Source organism: Populus alba, chromosome 11 (genome assembly GCF_005239225.2).
Source record: "Populus alba chromosome 11, ASM523922v2, whole genome shotgun sequence".
NCBI lineage: Eukaryota > Viridiplantae > Streptophyta > Magnoliopsida > Malpighiales > Salicaceae > Populus > Populus alba.
The window spans coordinates 9,766,219-9,784,808 of NC_133294.1; the positions used below are offsets into that span (position 1 = coordinate 9,766,219).

Consider the following 18,590-nt stretch of genomic DNA (forward strand, 5'->3'; position numbering starts at 1 on the left):
TAGTGGTATAGATTTTTCAGCATCACATTCTTCCTTTCAACTTACCATTCACAAATTGAATGGAAAAAATTACCTAGAGTGGGCCCAGTCTATGAAGCTAGCAATAGATAGCAGAGGCAAGCTCAGTCATTTAAATGGAGAGGCGAGCAAACCAGCAGCAGATGATCCTAATCTGAAAACATGGAGATCAGAGAACTCGTTGGTAATTGCTTGGCTTATCAACTCAATGGAGCCAGCTATTGAAAAACCACATCTTTTTTTACCAACTGCCAAAGATGTTTGGGAGGCAGTACGTGACGTATTCAGATCTGGAGAATTCATCACAAATTTTTGATTTAAAATCTAAGTTGTGGCAATCAAGGCAAGGAGATCGGGAAGTCACGACATACTACAACCAGATGGTGACTTTATGGCAAGAGCTAGATCTCTGCTATGAAGATGATTGGGACTGCCCAAATGATAGTGTGAGGCACAGGAAAAGAGAGGAAAATGATCGAGTTTGGGTTTCTCAACCATGTCAAAGAACCATCTCAACCCAATAGCTTAAGCTATTAGGTGAGGTCTTATGATATAATTTATATTATTCTCTAACACACCCCCTCAAGTGAAAGCCCTTTGGGCTTGAAACTTGCACAAGCCCTTATTATCTTGTGCTTAATTTTTATCAAATAAATAGGGATGGTGAGATTCGAACTCGTGACCACTTGGTCATCAAGGCTCTGATACCATGAAAGTTTTTTTTTGTTTATTTTTTTAAGGATAATAGCTTCTTACACTTTCTATTATATTAATAATAGAAGTTACATGGGATGTTTATATCCAAAGTAGTGCTGGTAGTAGTCTATCATAATCTATAGATTACATAAAAATAGGAAATGCCAAAAGCATAAGAATAGGAACCACTAACATACTTTCCTAACAAACTTATTCAAATCTAAATTTGAATTTTAAACAGAAACTAATTATCCATATCTTCAATAGTTTGTTTACATGCTATGCATCTATTACATATTCTTTGAACATTCATTTGTAATTTGTTGGATTTACTAGCATAATCAAAGCCCAAATTCAAACAAATGATTCTCCTTCGTCTTGACGAATTAAAAGCTCAACCATATATCATTGAAAGTTGTGGTTGTCTACTTTCCAATGCATCTGGAATCGTATCAAAATTCTTTCTGTAGCTCCTTTTATGGTCAAAACAGTAGCGAAAGGTCAAAACTGACAAATTTAATTTTCTTTTTATTTCAATCTTTTTGTAATGTCTGGATGATCCCTTATAAGCCCTTCTTGAACGTGAATCAAATTATTCAAGACTTATTTTTCATTATTTGATATCTTCTTGAAGTCCATCTTAGACCATGTATCTTGAAAAAGTTTAATAATTGCTTCTTGAACTTCTTTTCTCGAAGTCTTGTGATTGGACCCCATGGAATCTCTTAGTGTTGAAGTGAGGATTCTCTCAAATCATCATCTACATAAAATAAAGAAAGGTCAGAAACATTAAATATAGCACTAATACCTTATTCACCTGGTAATTTCACTTTGTAGGCTTTATCATTGATCTTCTCAATGATTTGGAATGGTCTCGTCTCCTCTCGGCATCAACTTAAATCTCTTTTAAGCAAGAAATCGATTTTTTCTCATATGCACTCAAACCACCTTTTTTCCTTCTCGTATTGGCTTTTAATGTATATTGTTCATTTATTTTTTCAATGTTGTTGTACCTTGTATGCAAATCTTTGACAACTTGTGCTTTTCTATTCACATCAAGACTAACTTTTTCATCAATAGTTTAAGACAATAAATCCAATGAAGTTAAATGATTAAAATCATACACAATTTCAAAAGGAAATTTCTTTGTTGTAGAATGCACTCTTATTATGTGCAAACTCATTAATTGACACAATTTTCTTAATTTTTAAGATTCTTTTGGATAATAGTTTTCAACAATTGAGTTAAACTTGTATTTACCTATTTGGCCTTTTTTCTGTGGATGACAAATAGTAAAAAATAACAATTTAGTTCCTAAGTTACCTCACAAAACTTTTCAAAAGTAGCCTAGAAATTTAACATCTCTATTAGACATAATGTTCCTTGAAACACAATGCAACCAAACTTTTTTTCGAAAGAAAAGATTCGCTATATTTGTTGTATAATTGGCTTTATGGAATGATATGAATTGTGCCATCTTAGAAAATCTATTTACAATAAATATTGAATTTCTATCCTTTTTAGATTTAGGTAACCTTAAAACAAAATCCTTTGACATATATCCCAGGTTCATTGGGTATTGGTAAAGGTGTATACAAACATTGAGGAATGCCTTTAGATGTGGTTTGTTAACATACTATGTGTCTATCACATATTCTTTGAACTTTTATTTTCTTGTTAGGCCAGTAAAAATGCTCATGTTATAGCTACAAAGTTATAGCTACCCCAAAATGTCCTATTAAATCGTCCCTATAAGCTTCCCCAAACATTTAGGCTCACACAACCTCTTATGTTTAAACAAAAATTCATCATGCTTTAAAATACTTATGAAAGATCGAATGTTCACATTGTCCATACACTTGACCAAAGTCGTCGTCATCCATATATAATTCTTTCACAACTTACCTCCAAGACAAAGAATCCGCAATGATGTTTTCCTTACCTTGCTTATACTTGATGACATATGAGAACATCTCAATCTACTTGTCATGTTGTTTACTCAACTTACCTTGACTCTTTAAGTGTTTTAGAGATTGATGGTCCTTATGTATCACAAACTTTTTAGGCCAAAGATAATGTTGTCAAGTTTTCAAGGTTATCGTTAATGCTGACAACTCTTTTGCATTAACAACATAACCTAAGAGTTTAATTCTTTTTATGCAAAAATCACACTTCCTTAGATTAGTATATAATCTTTTCCTTTCTAAATATTTCAAGAACTTGTCTTAAATGATTAATATGCATATTTAATCCTTTGCTATAAATCAAGATATCATCAAAATAGAAAACAAATTTCCAATGAAAGATCTCAACACATGATTCAATAACCTTATGAATGTACACAAATGTACTAGGGGCATTAATCAAACCAAAAAGCATCACTATCCATACATACAATCCATATTTAGTTTTGAATATTGTCTTCCATGCATCTCATTCTTTCATTTTAATTTGATGATAACTATTTTTCAAATCAATTTTAAAAAACTAAGAAGAACCATGTAACTTATTAAGCATATTATCTAATCTAGGGATATGATATCTATACTTTACAATAATGTTGTTAAATGGCTCTACAATCAACGTTCTTACGCCAGTTATTGTTTTTTAGGCACAAGTAATATTGGAACTGCACAAGAACACATACTTTCTCGAATGTACCATTTCGACATCAACTCTTCTACTTGACTTTGAAGCTCCTTAGTCTCATTGGGATTACTTCTATAGGCTAGCTGGTTTGGAATTGACGCTCATGGCACAAAACAACTAGGGATCTCTCAAGGAAAGATATCCTCAAATTCCTGTATATAAATTAAGGTGTTGCCCTAATTTTTCTACACACTTTTCTCAGCATTATTTTCTTCTCTCCACTCTTGGCCTTCCATATGTTTTCTTTTTTGGCCAAAATCTTCAAACCTATTTCTAATGGCTGAAACTCTCTCCTCAATTGTGTCACACTTATGGCTCATCTTATTTCCACTCGGCCTCACACATCCTCGCCATTATTTTTTATAAATTCTTGTTCAGCTTCCTTGACTTTCTTAAACTTTAATTGATCCGCATATACTTGCCTTGGTGACAATGGAGCAAGTGTGTAAATCTTTTCATATTTCTCCACAGTATACCTATTTCTGAATCCATTATGCTTGGTCTTCCTATTAAATTGTCAAGGTCTCCCCAACAATAAGTGTGTATCATTTATAGGAACAAAATCACATACAACCTCATTCTTAAACTTTCCTACTATGAATGAAGCCAAAACCTGCTTAGTCGCCCTAACTTCTCCACATTCATTCAACCACTAAAGCTTGTATAACGTAGCATATTTATATGTATGTAGGTTCAACTTTCTAATCAGAGGAGTTGGGCTGCCAACATTAGTACAACTATCATTATCAATTATCATACTACATATTTTATTATCAATGTACCACCTAGTATGAAAGATATTCAACCTATGTTGCTCTACATACTCTTCATAAACTTGAACACTCAAAGATCTTCTTATAACCAATGACTCTCCTTGCACATCATTCTTCACATCACTACAATCATCGAGCTTAAACATCCCCTTCAAATGATCATCACTAGCCGATTTCAGCTCACCATCATCTCATATAACCATAATTCTATTATTTGGACATTCATGTGTATAATGTCCAAGCTCTTGACATCAAAAACACCTAATCACTTGCTTATGCTTCGGTTGAGTAATATTTTTTTCTTTTTACTCCAAAGCAATAACTTGCTTCCTAACAAAGGAAGGTTCTCGGCTATTTTAGGTGCAGTTATTGGTTTCATCTATGTATTACTCTCTCCTAAAATTCGACTTCCAACCCGAAGAGTAACTCTAATTTCTACCAGGTTTTGCACTATCCTTTTTCTCAATTGTTTTTCAACTTTCATAGCCAAGTGTATTAGCTCTAGTCATAACTACTTCCATCTCCTTAAAAGTACTCATCCACACTCCTAGAACCCTGAGATAAAGTTTGCAATTTATTATAGATCTCCCTATAATAGTGAGTAGGTACAAACGTTTTCCTCATGATTGCTTCATCTCCTTCTAAGTTTCAATCTCTTTCTTCATTACACCTTCCACATGTAACATCATTCACTAGAGTCCTAATGGTAGACATTTCAACTTCCTTTTTCTTACGACTAAGAATTCCTTGTCCACTAATCATTTCATCAAATTTGCTCATTAATGCCCTCCATCATAGCTTTCATTCTATTTTGTCTTTCCTCCACAATTTATTTTTTATTTTTGTTTTCAACACTTCAAAGACATTGAAATAAAGGTTAGTAGAAAAAGTGTTTCCTCACACAAACCTCATGTGTTTACTCACAATAAAATTCACTCGTGTTTCACAATTTATTCGGTTTTTAGTCTAATAGTCTCGTTCCACCTTTTACTTGTATTCTGGTTCTTAAAAGTAATTTAGCTAAAACCTTAGAAAGAAAACAAAATACCAAGAAAAATAAGAAAGCAAACCCTAGATATAACAAGATTTAAAGAAAACCCTAGATATAACAAGATCTAAAGGAAACCCAGAATTACTTGTAACAATGAAAATTAAAGAGATAAAACCTGAAATTAGCCATGCTCTAATACCAATTTGATGCGGAATTGTCTCTTAGATTTGCTAATTTGAAGTTTGAAGAAAAGTTTGCAACTTGACCGAACAAGAACCTTGTTTTGAAGAACGAAAATTATATGCAATTGATCATCCTCACGCTATGCCTATAATAAGACACGAACAAGAAGTATAAATCACAACGAAGTTGATCAATCATTCGAAGAGTTTATAAGTTCAATCAAGAATTTAGTATAAGAAGCTCTTAATCACACAGAGAAACAAAGCACACAATATGCGGTAACTTTAGAGAAAATTTCATAAACTTCAAAATAATGTTAACAATTGATTTATATAGTAGAAAGCTAATTCTAATTGGACTTAATTGATCTAAACATGATAAATAGACCTTAACACATTAAAAGCTCAAAATAACTAAAATAATAAAATAAAACGTAACCCAAATAAACTTAAAAATGCCACAAGACCTATAATAAGCTAAACTAAAAGATAAATAAATAATAGCACAACTAATTAGAACAAGACCAAAGTCGAATTTCGCAATCTACTGGCATAATCGAAGCTCAACTTCAAATGAATAGTTCTCCCTCATCGTGACGAATTAGAAGGTCTATCATATATCACTAGAAAGTTGTGGATGTCTATTTTCCAATGCATCTGGAATCATTCCAAAATTCTTTCTATACCTTCATTTATGGCCAAAACAGTAGCGAAAGGTCAAAACTAATAGATTTGATTTTTTTTTTATTCCAATCTTTCTGTAATGTATGGATATTCCCTTACATGCCCTTCCTGAACATAAACCAAATTAATCAAGATGTGCTCTTCAATTTTTGATATCCTCTTGAAATTCATCTTAGCCCATGTATTTTGAAGAAATTTATTAATTGTCTTCTTCAACGTCTTTACTCCAACTCTTGTGACTGAACCAAATGGATCTCTTAGTGTTAAAGTTAGGATCGCATCCCTTGGTGATAATGAAATTATTCAATTTTCTTAAAAATTAACTTGTTCACCGCTCTGGAAAATGTATGAGTTCAATGTATTAAAAATATTATGTTTTAGACGAGTTATTATGTAGAAAAAAGAATTCCAAGTTAATTTAAGTGTAGAGTTAATTCAACTTCTTTATTAGCACTTTCTTGCTCAAATAATGAAATCAATGTTAATTTTTAGGCAGCGCATGATATCTTGCTCAAATAAAATAAATTAATATTTTGAGATAGAAAGGACATGTTCCCTTGTGCATATTTTGATTTAAAACGACAAAAATTCACTCTAAAATTGTCACATGTTTGTGTCTCTCCAACCAAAATGTTTATGTCATTTTTAAATTTATCCCTTGTGTTTTGGGACACTAACCAAATACAACCTTAGTCTTGATCAGGTTCAATGGCTTGTTTTCAGGACCAATGGCAGCAAAAGATATCACATACCTGTATAATATGCTTTTAACAACCTAGATTTCAAGAAAGATAGCCTTACCTACATTTTGCTTTCTATTTTTCACATCAAAATGTTAAAATGGGTTTTATCTATTCTGATTTCTTGACACCAGCTCAGAATGCCTGCCACTGTTTTTGTTGCTCCACTTGATTCTTTTGGTTGCTATGCAGTTGCTCGCTAGAATTCTGAGGTTGCTAATATATATCTTCTTCAAAGTTTCAATCTGTGCTCTTAACTTTCCAACCAATTATGCGTACACTTGGGTAAATCATATGATTTTTTGTTGAAATGTAATGGAGAATGTAATGGACCTGAAATATCTATGAGATGCTATGTTTAAAAACAGATTACAGACGTGTAATTATCATTTTGGCATGTGACTGTTAGCTACTATAGAGTTGTCTCCTCTTTTCTCAAATAACAATGGCTTGTCACCCATACATGTGATAAGATAAATAGTCTATTTATTGCTCAGCAAGCATTTTTCCTTTTCTGTTGGCAGGTTGCCACATTTATAGTTCAAAAGATTTTATTGGATGATGTGGGCCTGGATTATATTTGCACTACAGCAGAACGGTTTTTTGCAGTGGGCCGGGTTTTGGGGAACATGGTTGCAGCACTTGCTGAACAACCCTCGTCACGGTTATTAAAACATATCATCCGATGTTACCTTCGACTTTCAGATAATCCAAGGTTTTTACATTTTCAAATAAGCAATGGCTCCAAGCAAACTACCTGGCTCTGTACTTTCTTCTTGCATTCAATTTTTTATGATTTGTCATTTGTTTTGACTTCCTATTTTCATTTTAGTTTTTTTCGCTTTTGGAATTCAGGGCTTGTCATGCATTACGAAGTTGCCTGCCAGACATGCTGAGAGATGCTACCTTCAGTAGCTGCCTTCGTGTAAGTAAAGCTTATGTAATTGTTCATAGTCTATTGCCTCAGGACTCATTGGGAGGATGGTGATTTTTAGCTAGTCCATAATCAAGTGAATCTTGACTGAGACAAGTACTGTAAGGCCTTTATATGGTTTGAAATTCCTAACTAGCAGTCAAGAAATTTCACCCCTGTAGTTTGCTATGTGAGTGATGGGCTGTTGGATTGAATTGCATGAGTTGATTGTTCTGTAGATAAAGTTGAACGTGGCATATCTCTATGTTTAATCATAACATGAGTTGTTTTAGTGGAAAAGGTGGCAGATCACTAGTTTAAGTTTTAAGCTAGTGTGGCCTGAGATGGGGATTATAATTATGATACAATGATTAACCAAGTACATGGTTCACTGACATTGCTAACTGGAACACGTGTTTATGTGAAAAATTTGATAGCTGCATAGGATATCAAATTTATTTGTTTTCCATGCCACAAAAAATATTTTATTGTGTCGGCAATATTAATATTTGGAGTTTGAAATGATGTATAGGTTCTTCATATTTTTTGTTGGAATAATTTTCAAGTCAAGTATATTCTTTGCCCTCCCCCATGCCCCTTCTTTCTTCAGTGGACAACCAATTTCATGTTCTTTGTAAATTGTAATTTATCTAGGAAGATCCAACAACAAGGCGATGGCTGCAACAGTTGCTTCACAATGTCGGAGGGAATCGGGTTCCAGGACTTCAGGCTGGGGGAGGATTTGATCATATGCTGGTGAACTAAAACTGCAATTTTCTTTTGGTTCGGTCAGTTGTTGCATCACTTCAAGACCTACTATATTCCTTTTTGATGTGAGAGCATTTCTGGTAGCTGTAATCAACACCCAGAAGAGGATGCGTTGGAAAACAGAAAAGCTAATCTAGTTGCTGACTTGTTGCTATGCCAATTTTAGTTGCGTATCATATAGCTGGTATTTGTTCATGTATAATGAAGAGAAAACTCACAGCTCCAGCTGTTCATGTTTAGGGTCACTTGCTGGTTGGCATTTGGACTCGGAAGGTACAGCATAAATTAATTTTTACATGTTTAGGGTCACTTGCTGGTGTTTTATCATGTGGCATGGGTTAGAAAGAAGACGGAAGAATCCAGCACAAACAGAGATCACGACTCCGGCAACTGTCAGCATATTTGCGACCTATACTGGTTATTGCTGTGGTACATGCAATCAATACTGAGAAACTACAATGCATATTTTGCATGATTGCCAGGTTGCTAACAAGGTTTGGAAGAAAAGATTTCACGCCAGTGGGACCTTTCAATATCACATGAACAACATCAGGGAGTGATTCAGGTTTCCTTTTATTTTTTTATTCGTGATGGAGATAGAGCAGAAAAAGGGCTATGCTATGGGTTCTATGGTATGCCAGGAACACTGTTTACTTTCAAAATCAGAAGTCCTGCTAGAAGAATTATTAAGATAGCTAACTCCACCTTGTCAGCATACAAGCAGGCCTTGACTAGTTCATCTCACTCAACACAACACTGACATCTCTCACTGGTTTCCCCCACGTGAGGATTGGTACAAGATCACCATAGACAGCTTTCATGCCAGTATTTATGGAGTTTGGAACTGTAACCCGTAATTTTTAGAGGGCTAGATTATGTTGAACAACCGTAAACATATTATAAACTCCAATAGAGTGAAATGGGTGAAGCTTTTGTAGGGCTCTATGGGTTAGTGCCTGGTCCCTACACATCCAGGACCCTTGACACAAATAGACGTGTTATGAGTTTCATATAAATTGCTTCTCAATACAATTTCTTTCAAATTCATTAAAATTTCATGTATTGATTCTTGAATACCTGTTATAATAGAAAATTCGGTTGGTATTTTCTTAGATTTTGCGGGTGTGATACATGTCTCTTCTATTTCTCCAAGCATCGCAATGCCCATGGCTTGCACAAAATTGTTCTTGAAACAGACTGCCTCTCTCTGATCCAGGAACTTCCTGTGACCGAGTTCGGACAACTAACTACCTTGAACTGGTTCCAGATGACACCCTTAACTTCTCAGCCAAGTTTCAGAGCTTCTGTGCTGCCTCTATCCGCCGGTCTAACGGCAAAGTTACTCATTGTTTAACTTGTCTAGCAAAAACTATTAGTGATGAACTTGGTGTAACCATGAATGCAGTGGCTTCAGCCCACCTTGATGTACCTTCTGTTTCTCTTGTGAAATGAAAGCTCTTGCAAAGCTAACCCAAAAATAGAAAGGGTTGCTTCAACGTTTCCTATTACCAGGGGAGCGGAACAGAGTTAGATTCAACGGGTTATATTGGTGGTGTAACTGAGCAAGAGTGCCTGCATCAAGTCACGTTATTATTTTTTTGCTTCCACTCATCAGTAACGCTTATTATAGCCCACTGATAATTTGGAATCTAAAAATCCCTAGGCAAACCCATTGCATAATTGAGACAATACCTTTTCATAACTTAATTATGCATATTCTTTTTTAGTTTACATGCCATTATACCTTTGCACTTGAGGTCTTGGCCTAGCGGTGGAAGGGACTTGTTTTCTTCCTCTGCACCAGGGTTCAAACCTGTCACCCCCGTGATGCCTTACATGCTCACTGGATTTGCAGGATGTTTAGTGGGCCGTGGGATTAGTCGTGATGCGCGCAAGCTAGCCCGAACACCTACGTAAATAAATAAATAAAAAAAATTAAGGCTTATGTGGCACCCATACAAAACCAGAACATTTATTCCCTCGAGGCCGTCATTATATATATATATATATATATATATATATATATATATATATATATATAAAGAATGCTGCTTTTCACACCCATAAAAAGTTGTTCATTGTTCTTTTTTTTTATCATCATTTTTTTTTAATTGTATCTTTTTTCCCTAAATCAATGACTAATTTCTTGGAATTTCTTAAAGAAAAAATTAAAAAACAGGGGATAAAGGTACAAAAATTGCCCCAAAAAAGTTTGTTCTTCCTTGTAAATTCACACTATGCTTTGTTTATATCATCATTATTTGTTCCCCCTACTGCAAAGGGCTTTCTGATAAAATAATTTTCTAACACTTTGTTTAAAAATTTACTGAGAGGATGATAAAAATTAAGTGGAGTGAACTCAAATGGCCCTGATCCAACCAAGTTCTCTCCCCCCTCCCCTTGTGTCTCTCCTCCCTCTCTTTCTTCCTCTCCTTTTAATTTCTTTTTATTATTACAAGTTACAAGCTTATTATAACTCTATATGGAAAAATAACAGAGATGTAGGGTTGCCACATTGAAGAGCTGAAACATTTTTTCTAGATTTTTTTTTTCATGTTTTTCCAGATATAAAATGCCAAGTTTTAGCAAGAAAAAATAAAAATTCTCTCAAAATACGATACAAATAAAAAATATCTTAATCTCTCTAAATTAGTTTTGGCATCAAAGGATTTTTTTTGCATGTAACACTCTTATCTAAACGAATATCTTCCGTCAAGAAAGCTCAAATTCGAAGAAGTTTTTTTCAAGTTTCATTAGATAATAACCCTAAAAAATCTATAACATAGAGTACAAAAATGTAAATCTAGAAAAAAAAAAATTGGGTAAATTCTAAAACCTTCCCGGAGGAATTAAAAAAATTACATGGACAGTCTAAAGTGTAATAATTTGACATAAACTCTTTCCTTAAAAAGTAAATATTATGAAATTCTACTTTTACATTCAAATTTTTCGTAATATTGTTTAGTCACTCCATGAACTTTATGTGTATTTTGGGTAAAAAAAAGGTTTTTTTATAACATTTTCAAACTTCTAAATGGTTCTAGGATGGCTCAAAAGGATGATTGATTGTAATTTATTAAAAAAAAAAGTATTGTTTAAAATTATTAATTGTTGAAAAATAAAATTAAAAAAAAATTAAAAAATGATTTAAAAAAACAATCCAAGTTAACTAGTTAAACTCATGTCTTTATTTATAAAACCTAGATAACCCTATAAAAATTAAATTAATTAAAAATATGTAAATTAAAAAAGAGCATAAAAATATGAATTTAATCTACAAAACTCATGACCTGAATTATTAGATCAATATAATCTCATAGAAATAAAATAAAAAATGATTTAATTTAACCCAGGTTAATCTACCAAATTTATGACTTTAGTAATAAAACTGAGATAACCTTATAGAGAGCAAATCAGAATAAATTATGAAGTTCAATTCTCAATTGCTCTTGTTTGACCTAATATTTAATGAAATTTATAAAAATTTTAATTAAAAAAATAATACAAAAAAAATGAGCCAAAAAAAACCTCGGTTAACCTATTAAACATTATTCTTAAGCCATGAGACCGAAATAACATAATAAAAAGAAAATCAAAATAAATCATGAAACTTATTTCTCAATCAAGCATAATATTAAATAATCATATTGGAAAAAAAACTCAATAAAAAATAAGACATAAAAAAAAACCCTAAGCTTACTCGAGTTAACTCTTTAAGCATTATTCTCGAGTTATGAGACTGAAATAACATAATACAAAGTAAATAAAATATCATGAAGTTTAATTTTCAATCAATCAAATATTAAATGATGAGATTAAAAAAAATTAATTAATTTTTTTTAATTATTCAAGCAAACTTGTTAAATTAGATTAACTTACTAAATCTACAGGTACAAGATTGCATCAAGTCAATAAAAGCATAAATTTAATATTAAAAAATAAAATTAAAAAAATAAAATATTATTTTAATAAATATTATTTACGGAAAGGAGATGCAGTAAATCCTCCCGCAATTTTAGTTTATTGTTAAAGTTAATTAATAGTTAATGTAAAAGACAAACCTCCCGCACTATTTCTTGTACAGAATTATATTTATTAGATTCTTTGTTTGTTACTTAATTAAGCACATAGTAGTAGGATTAGGAAGGGACTAAAATGATTTGTTTTTTTTTTTTTTTTTCTAAAGTAGAGAAAAGAAACGACTTTTTTTTTTTGTTTTTTTAAAGAAGAAAGACACGGTAGATGGAGACAAGAGTTGGTTGGAAGATGAAGGGAGCGGGAGCATTGTAGAGAATTGGAGACCCAAACGGTTACCGACGATCGCGTAGATTACTTGGTTCTCAACAACTGAGCGAATCAAAGAGAGAGATGGAGGCATCGGTATTTGCGGTGGAAAAAATCCTAAACTACAAATTCAAAAACAAACGGCTTCTAGAGGAAGCATTAACGCACTCCTCCTACACAGACTCAGCTTCTTACCAGCGGATGGAGTTCTTAGGGGACGCGGCACTGGGTCTTGCGTTGAGTAATTATGTGTATTTGGCTTACCCTCAGCTGGATCCTGGTCATTTGTCTCTTTTGCGTGCTGCTAATATTAGTACTGAGAAACTGGCGCGTGTGGCCATTAAGCATGGTCTTTACAGGTTTGTTAGACACAATGCCACTGCTCTTGATGATAAGGTAGGTAAAATTAAGCACCAATAATTATAATTAACCAGTAGGAGTAGGAGTAGGAGGAGGAGTAATCAATTTTTTTATTGAAAAATACAGGTTAAGGAATTTAGTGATGCTGTGAGTGGAGAAGATAATGATGATGCTTTAGTATATGGCGGGTCAATAAAGGCACCGAAGATTCTTGCTGATATTGTGGAGTCTGTTGCTGCTGCTGTTTATGTTGATGTCGATTTTGATCTTCAAACATTTTGGGTGGTCTCTTTCTTGCCTCATTCCTTTCCTTTCCTTTTCTTTTATCTAATCTATTGCTGCATCATTAATCTTCTTCTTGTTAACAAAAAAAAAAAAAAAAAAAAAGATATTTAGGGGTATTTTGGAGCCAATAGTTACCCTCGAAGACTTGCAGCAGCAACCACAGCCGGTGACTATGTTGTTTGAGCGGTGTCAAAAGCAAGGAAAGAATGTTGATATCAAACATTGGAAAAATGAGGCCAAAAGTATTGCCAGTGTCTATGTGGATGGACAATTTATCGCTTCCAGTTCGTCTGAGCAAAAAGAAATTGCAAAGCTTAATGCCGCCAAGGGGGCCTTGCTCAAACTATCAAATTCATTCCCTACTAATCTAAATAATGTTTCTCTTCTTGATATTTTTGATGGGTCTTCTTTCGAGATTGAAGGAGCCAAACAGAAGTTACATGAACTTTGCGGCAAGAAAAAATGGCCCAAACCAAATTACAAGTATGTTTTTCACCTTACTTTCACTACTTGTTCGGTTTCAAAATTTACTTCTTTAGTAAACCCTCCTAGTGAATTCCGTGGAGAATAAGTACTTAACATGAGTACATGCTCAAATCCAAGTATATGTTCTTCAGTTCTATTTTATCATATGTGTTCCCATCATTGATTTCTTACCTTTCATAGGGTGCATTTTACCTATCGTTTTACTGGGACTGACCATTAGTTTGCTATCAATTCCTTCTTGATGTTCCCTTTCCCACCTTTAAGCAAGTCCTACCAGTCTATCAAGGAACTTCAATTTTGTTTTAGAAGGTATGCAGCAGAGTAAAATGGCAAGGTAGAAACATGTTTGACCTATTAGAATTTTGTTGTTTAACTAAATTCAAGAGGCAGTTTGAGGCTTGATAAGACACAGTCAAGTGAGGAAGTTTTATAAGCTGTTTAATTAAATACTGAGTGCTTTATTGTATTCTGGGACATGATTTGCACACTCTTCACCTTAGTAATTTCTACAGAAATTAGGCAAGTACCTTGTGCTTTTTGTTAGATGAGATATTGGTATACGGTCATGGAAAAAAAGAAGTAGGTCTTAGCTTTGAGGTGGACGGAGAAAACAACAGCATAACTTTGGAAATGATTGATGCATCATGTTAGAGTAAAATAAAGCCTCATAATGCTGAGTTAAAAGGAATATTAAAGTGCAAACAAGTACCTGGTGCTTTTATGGATTTTTTTTTCCCATTCCCGTGACATGGTTTCCCTTGTTGATAACTTGCCCTAATTCCAAATGATTTCTGTTGATATGACATAACAGTTGTATTTAATGATCATGGAAATGATAAAACTTGTTTTTTTAATTTGATTAGATAAGCTATCAGTCATTTTATCAGATCATTAAGCGACCTTGCGTGCAGGGTTGTGGTGCTGTTTAAAATGTCCTATGATTTGTTATGAACTGTTAAGGGGGAGCATGTTGAATTGTTTGCTGGATTTTTTGCACAGCTGTGATCTTTTATGTTGATCTAGATTAACAAGGACTGTCTTTGATGATGGTTTTAAATTAACATACTGTGTAAACTGACAACTGAACCCAGCATTAATCCTGAACTAATACGGCTTAGCTGCACTTGAGGGAATGTTTTTGGTGAGATGCTCATAAATTAATCCCTTTGTTCCACATATCAACCTATCAAAATTCTGTTTAGGTGTTCCATTTTTCTTTGAAACTTATTTCTTGGAAAATTTACTTGTTATATCCTAGGAAAACATGAGGGTGGATAAAAGTATAACAAACAATAAAAAGCACCCTTTAAAAAAGATTTCTAACCTCAAAAGGATACAAAGACCAGAGAGTGAGATAATTTGTAGGGATGATTGCTGTGTTTAACTTATTATGTTTTGTTAGGGAATGAGAATTTGTTTCTTGGTAGATCAACCTACACTTTCCATCTACCATGCATGTATAATTTTCAATGCTTTGCTTGTTGTCTCACGAACTATTTACTCTTGCCAATCTAACAGCTTCTAATAATGTTTATTTTTATTTCTCGAACATGTAGCATTGAGAATGATATGGGTCCTCCACATGAAAAGAAGTTTGTATGCTCAGTTCAAATTGCAACAGTTGATGGTATTCTATACGTGACGGGAGATGAAAGAACAAGAGTAAAGGATGCAGAAAATTCCGCTGCTTCATCAATGATCCGTGCTTTGCAGGACACTGATTATCTGTGATTCTGTTCATTTGTTTGACTCAAATCTGCTACATGGGATGTTATGCCTGGTAGGATCCTATTCCCCAGCTTAATATCAAATATTTGGACCATGTAAACTTTTCTTGTCTCAAGGCTGTATTGCTCTAAACTATCATCCGATAGTGTTGCAAGAATTACCTGGATCTTTGCATATAGCTTTTTTGTACAAACCTCCCTGCAGGATTAGTGTGTGATGTTAGGTGCACCATTCTAGGTGATTTTCATTGAGCTTGGACCTGGGTGTGGGGTTTTATTGGAAAATTATCTTTGTTAAGCAAATTTAAAGTATTTTCTACCCCATACCTACTGAGGAAAAAAAAAAAAAAAACACTAGTTAGATATGTGACATTTGAATTTCAGCATCCTTGCTCTCAAAGGATTAGCCACAAGGTTGGTAAAAAAGTGCAATTCTCTCTTTTTATTCTGACCTAGATGGATGTAAGTAGTTTAGTGACTACCCAAACCTTGGTTGCCTAAAAACCCAACCATATGTAGCTCCAACTATTAAGAAACACACTATAGGAATGATAGTACCCATATCCATGAAGCCCGTTGTTGCAGTTACATCTCTCGAAATACAATGAACTCGGTGCTTTGGTTGTGGTCCAATGCTGGATAAAAGTGCAACAAAGTACTGAAGTCCAAATTCTGCAGTTGAGGTTGAGATCTTTAAACTTGACATGTGTTGATTCAAAACAATATCCAGCTTTCTTTGCAACGACTATATAATCAACTATTTTGGCCCATAAGAGCTTCCTAAAGTATTATATGTGGTTATTTTTATTCCCGTTGTGTATAGTTTCGGTGCCTGTTTTGGCCAACTGATATTTTCCCCCCTTTTTAAAGAAGTCTCCAGTTTCAAATGATTGATGCCCTTTTTTCGAAAGAAAATACTACCATGGGATTTGCATGCCCTTGTTCAGTGTGCATTTTACTGCTGCTTGATACAATTTGCTTTCCATGTTCTTTTCTGTCTCAATTGTTAATCCAGAGAGGATAGGCACTCAAGCTTCTTTCAATTTAAAGGAGTCAAGTGTCGAATAAGTTCCATTGTTTCAACAAGGGCCTCTCTTAACATCCTCTCATAAATCTTCAGAATCTGACAATCAATGTACACAGCCTGGCAGCATAGCAGTATACTGATTTAAGAGATAACTCTTCACTGGTTCAATTTTGTATTCTTAATTATGTTTTACGCCAATCTTTCTTGCTGGATCACTGAATTTGTTTGCCGATGCCCATTCTAGCCCAGTATCTCAATCGCAAGGCCAGGTGCATGATGAGCTCCAACGACAACAGTACTGCCATAGTTGAGCAACTCTGCAAATCAGAGTCGTCTTGATGAAAAACTAGAATTTCCAGTTATTGTGACAGTGACTCCATTTCAATTTCAAGACCACCTTGATTTGCAAAGGATCAACAAAGGTTTTTCTGTAGCTGAAACGGTTTTAGTCTTGAGGTATATGATCATCTAAGAAAATGCTTATGGAATAACAGTTGTGTTGAACTTGTTAATTGCTAGATTAACATTATTCCTAAGCCCACAACAGCCAGCCCCTAGAAATTAAACAACGAACACTTCCATCAGCTTGAGGATCTAGGACGTCAAGTCAACTAGACAAATTTGATCGATCATGTTGTATTCTCTAATCCACCAAATCTCTTAGATGGTGATGACAAATGGCAGGTGGTTGAGTCCTGTTGTAGTTTTTTTAGCCCACCGAGCCTTGTAGTCATAGTTGAGAAACTGCAGATGAGATTGAAAATGCTGGCACGTGAGGAAGAAAGAGATTATAACCTTACTAGTTTCATGGAATAGGTTTATTGTGAAGCCGCCCGAAGAGAATCACTGCAGTGTCGTCTAGACTGGAATAACTCTGTCCATTTGTTTGGATGAAACTTGAGTTCTTAGAAAATAAACAAGGGTTAACTATAAAAATACCCAGCCTGCTGTTATTAATATTGCTCTTCAGCAATTGCATCCATAAATTTCACCTTTAATATTATGTAATGGGTTCACTCCTTCCAAATCAATTACTGATGTGAATTCTGTTATAGTTGGTGTTTTGTTTTTCTTATTAAAACAATAAATTTTAGTTATGGAGCCTTTTGACATTTTATTCCAGGATCCAAGTATTGTGTGTAATTCAAAACATATGATTCCAATTCAAATACAAAGATAAATTAATTTTAAATTATGTAATACAAACATTATCAAATATCTAAATATAATTTTAAAATTTAAAACATTAAAAAATAATTAAGAGTCAAGACTAAAAACAACTTAAACTTTGAAGTAATATTCCAACACAATCAAAATGCTAAAATATTGAGAAAGCAAAAGGTTTTAATGAATGCTAAAATATAAATAAAGATTTTGATCTAGTGATGACATGTAGAGAAACTCATCAACTAGATATTTCAATAGATAATTATTTTCACTAAGTTTATCCTTGTTATCAAAATGAATCTCTTCATCATTTAAAATCAAAGATGACAAATGTGTCTCAATAGTCTCCCAACTTAATTCATATCCATAAAAAAAACTAGATTCTTCACAGAACCACTCATTCAATAAGTTAACATTATCAAGGCTAAAGGGATTCAAGGCTAAAGGGATTCACTACATCCTTTCACTACAAAATTTCACAGTTTTATCGATAAAAATATTCCATCAGTGTGTGATTAGGATTTCATCGATAAATTTTTTACCGACATCCTTATCAACGGAGTACGTCCGTCGGCCTTCCTTTCGTTAGTGATTCCACATTACGTCGCTATATTGGTCGGAAACACAAAAAAACTATTTGCCGATGGTTTTACAGACATAATTTGTGCACAAAAAAAAAAAGTTTCCTGCTTGAAATATATCGATGGATTTTATTCCGTTGGTGATATCGTGATTTACCGATGACCACTTACCGTCGGTAAATTTGTCGTTGAGTGTTTGAAATACTGATCGAATATATTCGTTTGTAAATTCGTCAGTACTTGTGGTAGCTACAGTCAA

At 33.7% G+C, this 18,590-nt stretch overlaps 2 protein-coding genes across 10 annotated transcripts in view; both read left to right on the forward strand.

The window, feature by feature from the left end:
• LOC118058333 (uncharacterized) overlaps nucleotides 1-9,526 on the forward strand; it is a 17,605-nt gene extending 8,079 nt beyond the window's left edge. For 6 of the 7 annotated variants that reach the window (XM_035071041.2, XM_035071040.2, XM_035071039.2 and 3 more), the window contains exons 7-9: nucleotides 7,258-7,448; nucleotides 7,589-7,658; nucleotides 8,301-9,526. In XM_035071041.2, coding sequence (XP_034926932.1) covers nucleotides 7,258-7,448; nucleotides 7,589-7,658; nucleotides 8,301-8,411 — 372 coding nt within the window. In that variant the 3' untranslated portion in view covers nucleotides 8,412-9,526. Of the gene's footprint in view, nucleotides 1-7,257; nucleotides 7,499-7,588; nucleotides 7,659-8,300 lie in introns of all 7 variants that reach the window. The other variant, XM_073412714.1, reaches the window with a different exon arrangement.
• Nucleotides 9,527-12,614: 3,088 nt separating this feature from the next.
• On the forward strand, nucleotides 12,615-17,611 carry LOC118058332 (ribonuclease 3-like protein 2). Of its 3 annotated transcripts, none has more exons than XM_073412712.1 (5): nucleotides 12,615-13,094; nucleotides 13,185-13,343; nucleotides 13,447-13,826; nucleotides 15,386-15,609; nucleotides 16,828-17,611. In XM_073412712.1, the coding sequence occupies exons 1-4, from the start codon at nucleotides 12,783-12,785 to the stop codon at nucleotides 15,558-15,560; spliced, it is 1,026 nt and encodes a 341-aa protein (XP_073268813.1). In that variant the 5' UTR covers nucleotides 12,615-12,782; the 3' UTR covers nucleotides 15,561-15,609; nucleotides 16,828-17,611. The 3 variants fall into 3 exon arrangements, with proteins under 3 accessions (XP_073268813.1, XP_073268814.1, XP_034926926.1); XM_073412713.1 differs by lacking the exon at nucleotides 16,828-17,611 and adding an exon at nucleotides 16,572-16,814; XM_035071035.2 differs by lacking the exon at nucleotides 16,828-17,611 and having other exon boundaries at nucleotides 15,386-15,798.
• Nucleotides 17,612-18,590: the final 979 nt, after the last annotated feature.